A 15,885-nucleotide genomic window follows, 5' to 3' on the forward strand; every position below is an offset into this window, starting at 1 on the left:
GTAACAGGTATAAAGCAGCCCAAGGCTGAGTAATTTTGTTTGCTTTAATTGCACCATCCTAATATTAGGCTGCGCGGCAATAATGACTATAAAATTTTGCTGTCATATGAGGTAGCTGTAGAATTATTATAAGTTTGTTTAGAATGTATATATTTTACTAACATTATCAAATTGAAATGCAAGGTCAATATTTATTTGCTTTGTGATGATTCAAAGCATTGCTTTTAGATTTTAGATCAATAAAAAATGAAGATAAAAGAAACGTGATAGTAAAATATGCTGGTTTGGTTCTTAGGGCTGATTCACAAGTCATTCACGTTGGATTGTGGGCCCATTAGAGTTTGAAAACGAAAAGAAGGTGATGTTTTCTGGCAATAGTTAACACTATGTAACCTAAACATTCTATTTTGAAGTATTACAAAACACTTTTGTGATAAAATTTTCGCAACATAAAAACACACCTGTTGCGTTTTACACTTCAACTTACAGGTTGAACTGCTCACCAAAGACTACACCCGAAGCATGTGCTATCGTTGCAAGCTCGTCTTGATACCATAGTTTGCAACAAAATTTCTTATCAGTCGCAGGGCTGAAGATAGCGTGGCCAGATAAGCAGCGGAGTGCCCGGTATCTAACTATGTTTCTCTTTGTTCCCCTATTTATGCGACCTGAGAAAAAAGCGGTACTCAGTATGTAAACCGCGAATGAACTCTATGACATGCGGCCATAGGGTTACTCACAATCTAGTTTTTATTCCTCGAAACTTAAGTTTGTGTTAATTGCTTAGTTACAGCTAAATTTTGGTCTGGTTGGTCCTTTATTTTAGCATATGCGCATCAAATTTTATCGTACCTATGGGAATTATAAGTGGCTAAAACTCACGCGCAATCAAAATTTTGCAGTTTTCGGAAACCAGTTGGTTAAACAAAATAAATACATTCGATTGGTCAATCTCAATTTCTAGAAAATCATTCTAGTTGCTTTCTGACATGAAAACCGATTAATTATAACATCCTTTCCGCAACTCACCATGTGCTTTGATGAATTCTTTTTTGGCAACCAAAAAAATGCTAGAAAACGACAATACGTTAATTGTTGCACCACCCATTGCCATGGCCACTTATAGTAAGTTTATAAGATTTTTGTTGTGGTAATATAAGCAACCAAAATAAATTTGCTTTGTTATCAGATTCATTATGGTTTTATAGCTAGCTAAAGCTTGGTTCATTTAGAATTGGAACAAACTTTTGCTTATAGCGCTCTTGGTGGACGGATTTGGAAGTTTTATTAGCTTCACCTATGTATTTTTGACATTCCTCAAAACGACTGTATTTTGTAAACAAACAACATGGAAACTGAAAGAAGGGAAAAATTGTGCACAGTTATTTAGAAAATCCATTGTGGTCGACATCTAGACTAGCTAAACAGCTGTAATTGCTCAGAAATACCGTATGGCGCGTTATCAAACGGTATAAGGAAACATTGACGTCGATTCGGAAGCCTCAAGCTAATCATCGGAGTGGAACTGTCGACTGAAAACTGCGTGGTAAGATTTTGAAGACCATCTATCGGACCGTGATTTGGCCAGAAAATTCGGTGCTACCCATGGTACCGTGAGGAGAATTCGACTCCGGGAAGGAATCAAGTCGTATCGGGCTAGCAAACAGCCAAACCGAACCATAAAACAGAATAGTGTGGCCAAATTCCGTGCTCGAAAGCTATTCGACCGGCTGTCGCTCATTCGATTCCACCACTATCCTGTGATGTTTTGGCCAGATTTGGCAAGCAGTCATTACAGCATAGACGTTCAAGAATGGTATGAAGAGAAAGGGGTCCAGTTTGTTCCGAAAGACCTTAACCCACCCAATTGCCCCCAGTTCCGCCCTATTGAGAAATACTGAGCTATCATGAAGAGGAGACTCAAGGCAAAGAGAAAAGTTGTCAAAGACATCAATCAGATGAAGGCCTGGTGGAATAAGAAGGCCAAAACGATGGACGAAGAAAGTGTGCGTCGCCTAATGAGCCATATTACAGGAAAAGTTCGAGACCGTGACGAATAATGTTATCCGTATTTTTTCTTAAAAATATGCAGAAAATGCTACATTTGTGTAAGAACAGATCTTGAATTCAATAATAAAGAACTGAAATACACGCAATTGTTTTTGTTCCAATACTATCTGAAGCAAGCGCCCGTTCTGGCATCTACAACATCTTGGCACTATTGAACAACAATCAGAGTATCGACGGCCCTGAGCGACAAGAAGATCCAAAGGATGCTGTAAAGGAAGACCGAGGGAAAAGTGACTACATCGCTGCGTGCGCTTGGCCGGGAGGTCGGTGCAACCGGCCAAACAGTGAAAAAGTACCTGGTGAACATGGACATACATGTCAGGAGGCGCCTGTCCAGTTAGCTTCAAGGTACGATGTTTGTCTAACAAGCCAGTCGTCGTATGTTCGAATCTCGGCTAGGCGGTCCTTGCTAGATAGAGTCAGCATCGATGCAGTGGTCCCGTAATTTTCCCGTACTCTAACAGCCGGTTGCGAAGCCTGTTGATAAAGAATTACCCTTCTAAAGACGGTATAAACCCAAAGTTTTGCGGCGTCGCGAGATGGTGCGGCTGAATATCGAAGTCGGCGAACCCGTCCAACGTCCCCCAGCTGCGTCCCGTCGAGAATTTCTGACCAAACCTGAAGCGTAAGATCTACCTCATCAATTTTGTCACGAAAACTGAGGAGGAATTGATAAATAAAACGAAGAAAGAACTCAAAAACATGCCTACACGCATCCGCCATGGCGAATGTTCCGGTTAACTGTCGGAAGGCCGCTCGAAAGGACGCAGATTTTTTTTGCAAGTAAGCTAATATAATTACTTTCCATGGTAAATTTCTCAAACTCAATTAGCTGTCTTAGTTCCCTTTATCACCATCCGAAAAAAAGTCCATTTTTTTAATGCAACTTGTCTCCAACTCTGTCTATTGGCATTGACCTTCTTTTAACCATATTGGTTGAAAATACTCGAGTTTTTCGTGAAACCATTAATTTGAGAACTAATTCCAATTGGTGAGAAATCCAGCCGATATCACATACGGAATTTTACATGAAAGCAAATAAAACGCTTAAACATGTGATGTAGTTTTTTTGTGACAACGAATTATATTTTTGCGGTTGAGATTAGAATGAGCTTGAGCAACCCTGTAGACCTGCTTTATTGATACAACCATAAAGAATTGCAATCTTCCTCTTTCTGCAGAAAACAGTGCCTAGAAACGTTCCGATCGGCAGATGCATTGTTGGGACGATTTAGAATGAGTTTGTATAACACGCGACATTGCTTGTTTGTAAAAGCTCATGGCTAATTTTATAATAAAAGTTGCATGGAATAGTAAGGAGTGGTACCTTTCACTTCCAACCTCTCGAATCGACGATGTCTTCGACTTCAGTCATCGTGTAATTACGGTTTCGACGTCCAGTTTTGTTATTGTTATTCGGAACGGAGAACACAACCTTCATGGATCTAACTAGCCGCTCCCACAATCCACCCAAGTGGGGGCAGCCTACGGATTGAAAATCCACTTGATAGTGGCACTTGCGAGGGTATCAGACAGCTGATGATTCATTTGAAGGATCTGCTGCTGCAATTCGCGCCTGGCGCTAAGGATTTCCAGTTTTCGCTTCTTAACTCCAATGGTGGAGTCTAACAGTAATACAAAACCACCGAACTGAATCACATAAGTTTTCCTCATGTTATTCTCTTTTTCTTATAATTGATTTGACTGTTGTTGTGGGTTAATCGGCTTGCTTTAGAAAGTCAAAATCGGTCCAGTTTACACCAAATTATATTTTCTTGAACTGCAATTTCCATTTTCCAGTTTTTTATATCCTTTGTTTTCATTAATAATTATAATGGTAAAAAATCATGTATATAGCAATTACTTAGTGGTAATAGTACAATAACTTATATTCTTTTTTAGTTTGCAATAGCTCTCCACACTCTCGTTAATCTGATTTTTCCCCCTTTCGTTAGCATCTATTACATACAAAAGTCTATCCAACACCAGTTTTTTTTTCTACGGATTGCTTTACTCGTCTTTCCTTCCTGCTGTTCAAACAGCAGTGTACGCGGGATCGAAAAACTTCAACTTATCTTTTGCCAAAAATTTTACCTTCCATGACGTTACCACCTCTGTCATCCCGTTGTGATTTTTTTTTCAATTTTAATTTTCTTATTTAATTCAACTATAATATACATCTTACAGTCAGTTAATACATTTATGCTTTCCTATGCTTGTTGTTTGTCTGTGTATGTGTGCCGGGTTGCACTGTAGGTGTGCGAGTGTGTATGTGTGAGTGACTTGCTCTACACTGTCAGCAAATTGGAGTTTTGCCGAGCGATTTCACTAGAGTTTTCTTCTCATTGACTGAATTACATATTGTTACTTTATACTGGTTTACGTTTACGTGCTTCATCGAGGAAGCGGGACTCTTTGTATGTGTTGGATTGTAAATTTACTGCCTTTCTGCAGACGTTTAACGAAATTTGATGTATTTTTCTTGTGGTATTTTAACCGCATGGATGTTTCATTCAGAGACACGAAAACTTCCTTTACTGTTAACCTTCTTTGATGGATTAGTGTTAAATTTAAAACGCTCCGATTCTGAAGACTCATAGATAAGGTAAACAACAATCAAATGAAGTGCAGAATTTTTTACTCTTCTGATGTTACTTCTATGAATAAATTCGATGGCTTCAATTATTTCCTACTTTACTTTCGGGTCTTCAGTTACTAACAATTTTTAAGTGAATCTTTGCTGTTAACACTTGTTCAAGTGTGTGTATGTAATCTACGCGCCTTCGTACAAAAAGTGTGCGCTACTTCAGTGCAAGGAAATGGCTTTACGAGTAAAGTAACTATCTATTCGAAGCCCCCATGATTTCTTTTTTTCTTCTGTTTTGTTAAACTTACTTACGCGAACAGCTGTATAAAATATGCACATGTAGACTTTATATTCCAACAACTGTATGGTATATTTAGGACATTCAAATCTTTTGTCTGTTTGCACGATAAAAGGTGGGACCATTAAACGGTTTTGCGATCTTGTGGACACAAATTCCAAATGCCAACTAAAATGTTTTACTACATTTAACATTAGCCAACCGGATGAAACATCAAATGCTATAGGTGTATAAATTTTTATATAGATTAATAGGCTATTGTTCTATCTAGGTTGCTCATATCCTAAGTGGACATTGCGTGCTTAGTTTGGAAATGTGTGTAAGTTAGAAATGTTCGGAGAATCCGTCGCATAGTAAGTTGTGTCAAGATAGGGTGCAAGGGTGAAATTTTTTTTGGTATCACAATTTTACTTCCCAAGTTCAATTCATTGTATAAAAAAACAGAAGCTGTTTCAAATAGTGCGAGTACAGATTTTAACTGTAATGAATCCAATTTAGAATACAAAAAAACAACACACCTAGATCATAGATTTATGATGGTCAATCACATTTTGATTGTGACATGAAACCGACATTCCTGTTTTTAACAACTGGCCATAAAAAGCTTTATGGAATGAAAATATCAGAAATCATTCATATCATTGAGCTTAAACAGTTAAGTTTTTTTGCCGATTTTATCTACATGTTCACTGTGTCATAACGTACAGCAAAACAATGGAAGTTTCAAATAAAATTGTTTTAGTTTGCACTGAACTATTCTTTTAAATAACTTTTTTTCTGTGTAAAATTTAACCAGCCGTACGCGTTTTCTTCTGTTTTACGTCAAATATTAAAAAAAATCTCACTACTTGTGACTAGGTACTTTCACCATGTTGTACCAAAAATGATGGCTCAAATTCAGGATCAAATTTAAGTTCTCTACGGATGATGTTGAAAACTGGTTCGGAAGGTAGCACATAAAGGAAAATAAAGGTATTTCCGATCATCAAGCAGTTGAAATAAATCACTTCGTTAGTTTCAATCGTTCAGAGATTGTTACAAACTTCGTTCATCTGCAAAGCGTTCAACCATTTAGGCACATACTAACCGTCCGGGTGCACCTAAAGTACAGCGGAACGAGTAACTTGTGCTAGATCCGTTGTGTGATTGATTATAGTGACCGTCTTCTTTGTTGTGCGAACACATTCTAAATTATTGTAGGTATATCAGAAATCTTTTCTGCTGTGGTAAATTCTCTTATGAAAATAAATAAAAGCTAAATATAGATGCAGGAATAGTGTTTCAAATGATAAAAAATAACGATTATAAATAATAAAACTGTCGATAAAGAAGCTTACTCTATTCGATATTATTTAAATTGGAGACAAATAAGCATATATTAGATATATGTATACATTCGGCTTCTTTTCACCTGTGCAGGCAACTGAAAACGTTCATTGTGACTATAATGGTGTAAAGCGAGCGCACGTTCAGGCATGCGCTTCGTAAATGCTTTCATGTTGTTTTCATTTTTCGAATTCATTTTTTTGTTCTATTTAAAATGTGTTAAAAGTTTACTTTCTGTTGGCTTAATACTACTGTTGCAGCTAATTTTCTACAAATATTTTTTCCCAACTATCGTACAACAGTCCATTAAACCTCCCTGGCCCATTGAGTGTGTGAGGCGACAAATCAATTGTTTGGACAGTGGCAAATTTTGGTCCTATTTTTAAATCTTTTTAACCTTCACACATCGGCGTTAATTAGGACGAAGAGGGTTAACATACTTCTGCATTGCTGTATCCATTATGTATGCAGCTTACGACACATTGCATTGTTTCCAATAAAAACACTCCGGTCGGGTTACTTTATTGTAGGTTTTAGTGAAAAGGACACGACACTGAATAGTGTTCCTATCCACGAAATACTCGTCAGCAGTCCACTAGCACACTCATCCCTTTCTCTTGAACTACTTACAGTGACGACGATGCTGCCATCAGTATCGAACCAAACTAAACTGTGTGTAGTTTAGATTTTCTTTTTCTATTTTGCTAGGATCCTCCGGTTTGCAATTACTACAACACTACATACGGTGTACATATCCAACTGTGCTAATCGATGCTGCTGTATCGTATTCCTACTGACGTGGTTATAGTTTGATTTTGGCGAAACAACGGGACTTGATTGCGAATTTGCACGGCATTCATACGACGAAGACTACGACGACGCATCATACTCTCAATAATAATAGCTACCCTCTAGATAACAGCACAAACACAAGAAGCGCGCCCATTCATCTGCACGACATGCACATCAACGAACGCATTCGTCAGCGGCCGCCAGGATCGCGCTGACAGTCTATTAGGCTTCCGTTTCGGCACCTTTCAAGCGTAACCGTGCAAAATCCTCGAAGATGATGTCATCGTCTGGACAGTTCTCATCGCTGAAATGGCGGGAGAAAGTGAAAGAAAAAAAAACACAAACCAATTTAACAACAAACTACGTGAGGAGACCAGCTATGATTAATGGTGCAATGTTCGGTGATAGTTGGGGCAATTGCAAAATTGTTTGAAATAACGTCCCTTTGAATCCTTCCCCAGATATTTGCTATGAGAGCTGTTATTTCAAAGAATTTTATGCACTGGTTTTGTTATTCTGCATTTCGTTACACATTTGATAACAAAAGTGAAGATGACATGTTAATGATTCTATCAGTACCCCTAGATATACGAGTAAACTGGTGAGTGACTACCGTGAATTGGAAACGTATTGTTTTAATGAAAGTACTACGCCTCAGATCTACCATCTACAGTGTGCCACAGCCTAACTTTACACTTCTTCGTCTGGTTGAAGTGACTAAAATAACTTTTCACTAAAAGTAAATATGGCAGAATATTCATTTTAATGTTTTACGATTTGTCAGCTCAATAACAAGGAGGGATCAGTTGAAATTATTTTGTGAAGAAAAAATAATTTATGGCACTTTAAAACTACTCGTCTTGCATTATTGATTGTTTACCGTAAAAAAAAACAAAAAAAGTGTGTTGGGTCTAAATTGTTGAAGAACGATGGCGCAGCATGGCTATCCCCAAGGCCTCGTGTTAAGTAATACAGAATTGCCTTCGATATATGCATAGTACCATTGAAATTAATACGGATAATGCTAATTTAACCTGCCTTTTACAGGGAAATAAGTTAGGACCATTTATTTTTAAATAACGGGAGTATGTAATCCTGAAGATGTAATGAAGATGATTCAAATACATATTCAGTCATCGTTGTTAATCGAGAATTGGCAAATGAACGGATTCAAGGCGCAATACAGTTCCCACTTAGTGAACCTATCAACTTCATTAACTAGGTACAGGGCCAAAATCGAACCACTATCTCCTCGTGGTGCTAACAAGGATGCGAATAATCAAATACGAGTAATGAGAAGATAGGGTAACCATCCCCGACTGGACTGCAGATCGCATGCTGACTGGGGAGGCGAGCTTTCATCTTCAAAAGGCAGTTTTCCTGAGCATTTGTTTCCCATGATAGGGGCGGCTTAATGAGCGTCGGTCTCGGAGTGAGCTATAGCGAGGAGATGCGGGTAACGTGGGAGCCAATAAACGAATAAATAATCACCGCAAGATTTAAAACACGAGTTTTAAATCTTACAACAAACTAATGCTACTCTCCAACAGATGCTGCTAATTTACAGGAGAGAGAGTTTCTGTAGCCAGCTGAACAATGTGGTTGAGAAAATCTCTAAAGGAGAAACCATATCCGTTTAGGCCGCCTAAACAACGCGGACCTTGAATGTGTCATGGGACATAATGGGCAGGAAGAGAAGAACAAAAATGGGGACAAATAGACTAATCTCAAGTTTTTAATCTTGACCTTGAAATGCGGTCATACATATATATTAATTTTTTTTTTTTGAAACGATGGTTCTACAATTGATGAAGGGACGGTAAGGGAAAGAAATGAAAATTTTTTTGGTGAAGGAGGGGAAGAGTGGAAAGGAGGGGGAGGGGGATATTGCTAGCTACGCTTGACAAGTAGTCATTTTGACTCCTACCTTTTGTCCAATGCTGGAAGGTGCATGAGTCGAACCAAGCTATAATTTGAGATTATAACCGGGTTCGAACCCACAACACCCGCCAGGGCATGCAGGGCAAAAATGGGGAGCTGTTTACATAGTTCTGTAGTAATAATGTTCAATTTGAACAAGATTAATCCCGAGCTTCGGAATTGTCTCTTGAGTCTTTGAGTCCTCGGCAAAGTGACCAGCGGACGAGGCTGAAGCCAACTCAAGTTCGAGCTGTTAAACAAGCTCGTAGGCGGGACAAGACCTCTAGCTCCCGAGGAGAGAAAAACGGCCATCGCCTATGGAAACATTCGTGTATTGTACATTTCGCATCGTCTTTTATTTGTATGGAGATTATCACTGCGACCAGTATTTTAATTGACTGTTATAACCTCCAGGTGTATTATTCTGTATTCCGTACCTTGTTTTTTTTTTGCAGTATCGCTATGAATTCAGTGAACAGCGTATTATCTGTGCTTGAACTTCGTTGTTTTCACTTTATTTTCTCCTCCATGTTTTTAACACTATTTAACTAATCTCGCACTCTAAAGCTAGTACATGCAAAGAATAATTATAATTTGGCCATGGACAACTACTCGATTTGATTGCTCGACTGAACTGCTTAACTGAACTGCTCGACTGAACTGTTCTATTCGACTGTTCGACTCAACTGCTTGATGGGACAGATCGACTTGACTGCTTGACTGCACAGCTCGATTTAACTGGTCGAGTGGACTATTCGACTTAACTACTCGATTCGACTGCTTGACACATTTGCTTGACTTACTACTCGACCCGACTGCTCGACTTAACTGCACGATTGAACTGCTCGACTGAATTGTTAGATTCGACTGCTTGACTGGACAGCATGGTTCATCTGCTCGACTAGACTGCTCGACTCAACTGCTTGATTCCACTGCTCGACTCGACTGCCTGAGTGATCTGCTTGACTCAACTACACGATTGGACTATTCGGTTCGGCTGCTTGACTCTACTGCTCAACTCGATTGCTTGATTCATCTGCTCGACTAGACTACTCGATTTGATTGCTCGACTCAACGGACAACTTGATTCAACAGCTCGAGTAGACTGTTCGACTTAGCCACTCAACCCGACTGCTCGACTCAACTGTTTGACTTTACTGTTTGATTGGACAGCTCGACTTAACTGCTCGACTGAACTACTCGACTGAACTGCTCGACTAAACTGCTCGGCTCACCTGTTCGACTTAACTGCTCGACTGAACCGCTTGACCCGACTGCTCGACTCAACAGCTCGATTTGACTGCTCGACTCAACTGCTTGACTTCTGTTTGATTCGACAGCTCGACTCAACTGCAAGACTGAACTACTTGACTCGACTGCTCGCTTTGACTGCTCAACTGGACTACTCGACTCAACCGCTCAACTGGACTACTCGATTCAACTGCTCGAATAAACTGTTCGACTCGACTGCTCGAATGAACTGCTCGACTTAATCGCTTGACCCGACTGCTTGACTAAATCATTCGATTCGACTGCTCGACTAAACCATTCGATTCAATTAGTCGACTCAAGTGCTCGACTAGACTACTCGATTCAACTGCTCGACTGGACTACTTGATTTAACTGCTCGACTTGACTGTTCGAATGAACTACTCGACTCAACCGCTCAACTGGACTACTCGATTCAACTGCTCGAATAAACTGTTCGACTCGACTGCTCGAATGAACTGCTCGACTCAACTGTTCGACTTAATCGCTTGACCCGACTGCTTGACTAAATCATTCGATTCGACTGCTCGACTAAACCATTCGATTTAATTAGTCGACTCAAGTGCTTGACTCGATTGCTCGATTCGACTGCTCGACTCGCTTGCTCAACTCGATTGCTTGTCGCGATATCATATAGTCGGTGTTAAATCAGACCGGACTAAGTCGCAAAATTTTAAAAAATGAGTTAATGATAGCAAACGATCAAGAATTTTCTAAGCAACATTTTACCACAGACAAACAGATGTAACACTCGTTTTCCATTCTTCGTACCGATTAAACCGTCATTTCAAATTTGGGCTTAGTTGGTAATGTCTCCGTTTTGGTCAAAGAGGCGCTCTTAGACGAAAGAAGGGGAATTCCCCATAAAAAATACTTGCTACTTCGAGGGATACCCATATTGCTATTTGATATTTGGGAATGTCGATCATAGATGGTGCTAGTGTTCAGGCTAAATGTGAGGTACGATAATTTTTGTTGATTTTTCTTCCAAAAGTTATGTCTGTTTGTCTGCGATTTTACTCTAATCAGACTACATAAATGTTGCAAACAGTCAGATTTAGAAGATGATGTCGAATGCAGCAAACTTTGAATGCGTTTTTCTTGAAGTTAGAATTTTGCCACTCGGTTCTGTCTGACTTAACACCGACCATATGAATCGGTTTGCGGCAAACAATAGACGGTTCAGAGCCACTCACACAAAAGAGCCATATTGCCCGCCTATAGAATCAGCACAGTATAGATGTTTCCATTTAGTTAAATAAAATCCAATACGACCATAAAAACTATTTGTTTCAGTGTGCGGCTCTTTTATGTACAACATCTTAGAGCTAGAGCATCTCAGAACTCAAAGAACTAATATAAAGATTAAACATCTTCGCAAACACTGGCCAGTGGAATGTATCCGCAGTATTCTGAATTCTGAACAGACATTTATATTTTCCAGATCGTAAGATTCGGGCTCAACTAGTAATACAAAAGCATTTTTCGGTCTGTAACGAAAAATCCAGCGCCACAGTGATAACTAGCAAATGAACTGTAGTTGTAGTCCAATTTTATGTGGTGTGCAAATTCAGTAAAATACTTGAATGAAATCGAACCTATCCTAGAATATGCATCTGCATTTAGTTTCCTTATTACCAGAGCGAAACTGAGCGCACAGAGTTTATTCAGCGAAAATTCCTCCACTGTATTTAAAACCAAAACTTGCTTCAATGTGATTTAACTGTGCGAAAATCTGTGCGGTAAAAAACGCGTGTGAATGCATGAATTTTATCACAATTAAAACTTTATCTTTCTGCACCTTGTTTGAGAAGTAATCATCATGCAGATTCAGCATATTTCCATTTGCATTTTCGTGATGTTCAAAATAGTTGAATAGCATACAAATCAGCGTGCTTGTTAACCCTCCGTGTTATTATTGGTTCAATTAGGTCACAGGCCTGCAGTCGCGATGCGTTGGAGAGCAAAATATAGAGCTTCGCTGGACAAATTAACATTGTAAAATATGTAACACATCTAGATACATCATAGTAAAAATCCGGAGATAAGCTTCACACATGGTCACACTGGTGAAACTACTGTATCTCCAAGCAACATCTGATAATTAAGCCTCAGCGTTTATCAATTTCAAAATCCCTTCGACTCCAGACAAACTTCTGAAATGAAAAAATAAACATTGATTGATGTGAAAGTTTCAATGCCATCGGCGCGAAAGCCCAATTGAGAAAAAAATATTAAAGCATAAAAACCTTAACCTTTAGAGGGCAAGAATAGCCGAGAGTAGGCATAAAGTTAGCGTTAATTGAAAAATATTCAAAAAATAATATCTCCCAGTCAGTCGGGTGCCCAAAGCTCGTTTATGCTGAAAATATGAGTATAATAACCGAACAAAAGCGACTTTATCCTCTTCCCACAAACGTTATTTCGGAATTTCATTTGTTTTGCGTAATTGCGTAAGTAATTGATGCCGCCCTAAAAAGTCTGAAAGCCGATGGGATGAATATCAAATAGGCTCTAATCGTTTCTCACGCAAGCAATAATGTTATTGTTATGAGAGTAAGTAGGTTGTATTATTCATCATCTGAGTGGCAAGTCAAGCATTTATTTGTAATTCGGTTTCAATATCTAACATAATTATTAATTTGAGCATTTTTTAATGCGCTTTTATAAAATTTTCGAACAGCTGCTGGCCACAAAACAAATAAGTAGGGCAGCTAAAAGAAATTTTCCCCTAAGAAAAATTGGGCGGTTACACTATTGAAGCGTTTTGACCTAACCGAACAACAAAAAATAACACGAAAGTTCACCGTTTATTCATAATTTATCTGCCGTCCGATTTATCCGGGGGAAAAACTTTTTTTTCGTCCCGACAGCTACTATTTGAAATATTACCACATTGAGCGAGAAAAAGGAAAGAAATTACATGGTAAAAGTGTAGCAGCAGTCAGCACAGTCATTAGACGAAATTAAACCATAAATGCATTCAGTTATTTTAGCTGGGTTAGTAACTTTTTCAGGTTCCCATGAGTGGTCGCCCTCCAACTGGCGTTCATATTGGAAGTGAGTTTCACATCATTCAATTTTACAGTTTACTGGAAGAAATCTTATACAAAATAGTCTAGAAACGATTGAAAAAAACTGAAACAAAATCATTATTTCTGAGCAAGCTTCAATACTTTAAAACAATTTGCTGATAGATATGTGGTCGAAGGTTTCTGTTCCTTTGTGTGTGACCTTTCTACTGCAACTTGGTCTCAAAGCTTTTCCTCTCAAATAGATTGCTAGTAATAATATAGACTATATACATTCCTGCAGGACTGTGGTTTGTAATTTACTTAATGCAGCGTATGATAATGCGTATGAGCTCATGCGAACAACATTTGCACCGCAGCAGGGTAATCGTTCTTTTGGCCTTGGTACTCAAGAATTTTTGTCTGTGCTGCGGCGAATTGGTATAGTCGTTAACATATCTATTGTTACTTTTTTTGTATCTAGAGAAAGGATTCAGTTATGTAAAACATAATAAGTTCTTTGAAGTTACGATTTATTATCGTACGATCAAAATTAGAATTCGTGTGGTGTGGAGGCCAATGTATGCAACATACATGAACAAATTGGAAGCGGTACAGAAAAAATTCGTTAAATTTGCCGTGAGAAATTTGGGATGGAGAGGAAATCTTCCGGAATATAAAGATTTGTGCTGTCTGCTGGAAAATAGATACCAGATTGTGGACGTTAGCTTTTTTCTCAATTTGCAGAGAGGACGATACGACAGCGATTATTTGAAATCCAGGATAACTGCTAACCAGAGTACAGTAGTCCTGAGGAGACCAAGGCCATTCACTCTAGAACACCGTCGAGCTAACTACGCGCGCAATGAACCAGCCTATCGCTTTATGCAGCTAATGAACAATTTTAGAAATGTACTAAATTTAAATATGTCGACTGATACTATTAAGGAAAAACTTAGGCTATTTCTGAGAGGTCAATTACATGTACACTAAAACCTCTGCATTTTATATTATTTTGTATTTGGTATTATATTTTATATTTGTATCCTATATTAGATGACGGGCAAAGCCCATATATCTTGACAATAAATAAATAAATTTACCTTTTAAAAAAATGTTAACAGTGGCTCATATTTAGTAGATTGAAACTATTTACTGGTTTAACTGGTGCCGGTTTCACAATCAGCAACAATGTCTTAATTTTATGTTTTTTAGAAACAGTTTTTTAAAGAAATAAAAAATTATGACAATGTCATGGAGACGCATGGTGTTATTCGTTTTTAATTGCAAGGACAAGGAGATACTTCTGGCCAGAAAAAAAACAATTTCCCACTAGTGACACTGGCTGGCTGCGAAAAATTGCGCCCCCGCCTCGGTACACCGCAATCTTGCATCAACCAACTTCCCGTTTCTTTTTCTGTTGAAGTGTCTCGAACAACAAATATTAATTATAATTGTTGCGTTGCAGCTAAATTGCCATTAATCTTACGATAATGGAAAAAGTGCAGAGAGTCAACAATATATATATAATTAGAGCAGCGGAACGCGGAGTAGGATTCGTAGTGTTAAAGTGTCGAAAGACAAGATTCATCCGGTGGAGGCTCGCAGATATCCAAGTGACATATTTCCGTCACATTTAGTGCTGAACTGCTGAACGTGCTGAATTTCGCGCACAGAGAGGACAATCCGTTTTAACAACCAGCGTTTAATATCTGAAGGCTTGGCGACAAATTACACCAGGAAGCTGAATCAGCAAAATCACGAAAGAGGTCGGAGTACTGATTGGAAGTTCTCATTTTGTTCTAATCTATGTGATCGAACCAGCAGCGCGACTTTTTGTTGTTGTCGTAACTACGATTTCGATCTAATGGGATGTATTGGTCGTATTAGTGGAAGTGTAGGAACGATCCAGTTCATTTGGAATAAAATTTTATGTAAATTCTTCTCGAATGCAGCGCAGTAGTGAAAGGTCGGCGGATAACAATCATTTTATATTCATACCAAGGAATTCAGCCATTTCGCACTATTTTGGAAGGACGCAAGATCCGGTCACGAACATTCCGCCACTCCACGATATTTTGCTTCTTGCTGAAGTTCTTGAGTTCAAGTATCTGGAAACTTTCAGGTTTTGAAGGGGGGGGGGATGTTGCGGCAGAATTGCCTTTTGACCCAAAAACCAGTGCGTACAGAATCTTCCAATTGGAAATTGGAATTGTTGGACAAATTAAATGGGTGTTGCGCACTTTGTGTTGAACGCCGAATATAACAGCTGTTAGAAATTGCACAAATCAGTCAAAACCCCTACGAAATGAAACCTATCTAGATATGTGAACTGCCGCAGTACGACTCCTCAAATACTCTGCAAAGTCTCAATCGGATCCAGGAGAAAATTGATGCTACTCTTCGGGGACAGGAAGCTGGATTCAGTGCTGGTCAAGCTAGTGTCACGACGCTCTGTATTATAGAACTTTTGTCATTGATTTCGAAAAAGCAAATCTTGAAGGCATCTAGAGTACATTCTTAATTCGAGCCATGGATAGTAAACTAAATCCAGGGTTACTTTGGAACTCTACGGCAATGGAGCAATGAAATTGCTCCGACTTAGCCGACGG

General features: G+C 38.8%; 1 protein-coding gene across 7 annotated transcripts in view; it reads right to left on the reverse strand.

Moving 5' to 3' along the window:
• Nucleotides 1-3,835: 3,835 nt before the first annotated feature.
• LOC128733667 (beta-arrestin-1) overlaps nt 3,836-15,885 on the reverse strand; it is a 175,079-nt gene continuing 163,029 nt past the window's right edge. For all 7 annotated transcript variants that reach the window (XM_053827406.1, XM_053827413.1, XM_053827409.1 and 4 more), the window contains exon 10: nt 3,836-7,377. In XM_053827406.1, the coding sequence (XP_053683381.1) occupies nt 7,296-7,377 (82 nt within the window). In that variant the 3' untranslated portion in view covers nt 3,836-7,295. The remainder of the gene's footprint in view (nt 7,378-15,885) is intronic.

The sequence above is a fragment of the Sabethes cyaneus genome, chromosome 2 (genome assembly GCF_943734655.1).
Source record: "Sabethes cyaneus chromosome 2, idSabCyanKW18_F2, whole genome shotgun sequence".
Taxonomy (NCBI): Eukaryota; Metazoa; Arthropoda; class Insecta; order Diptera; family Culicidae; genus Sabethes; species Sabethes cyaneus.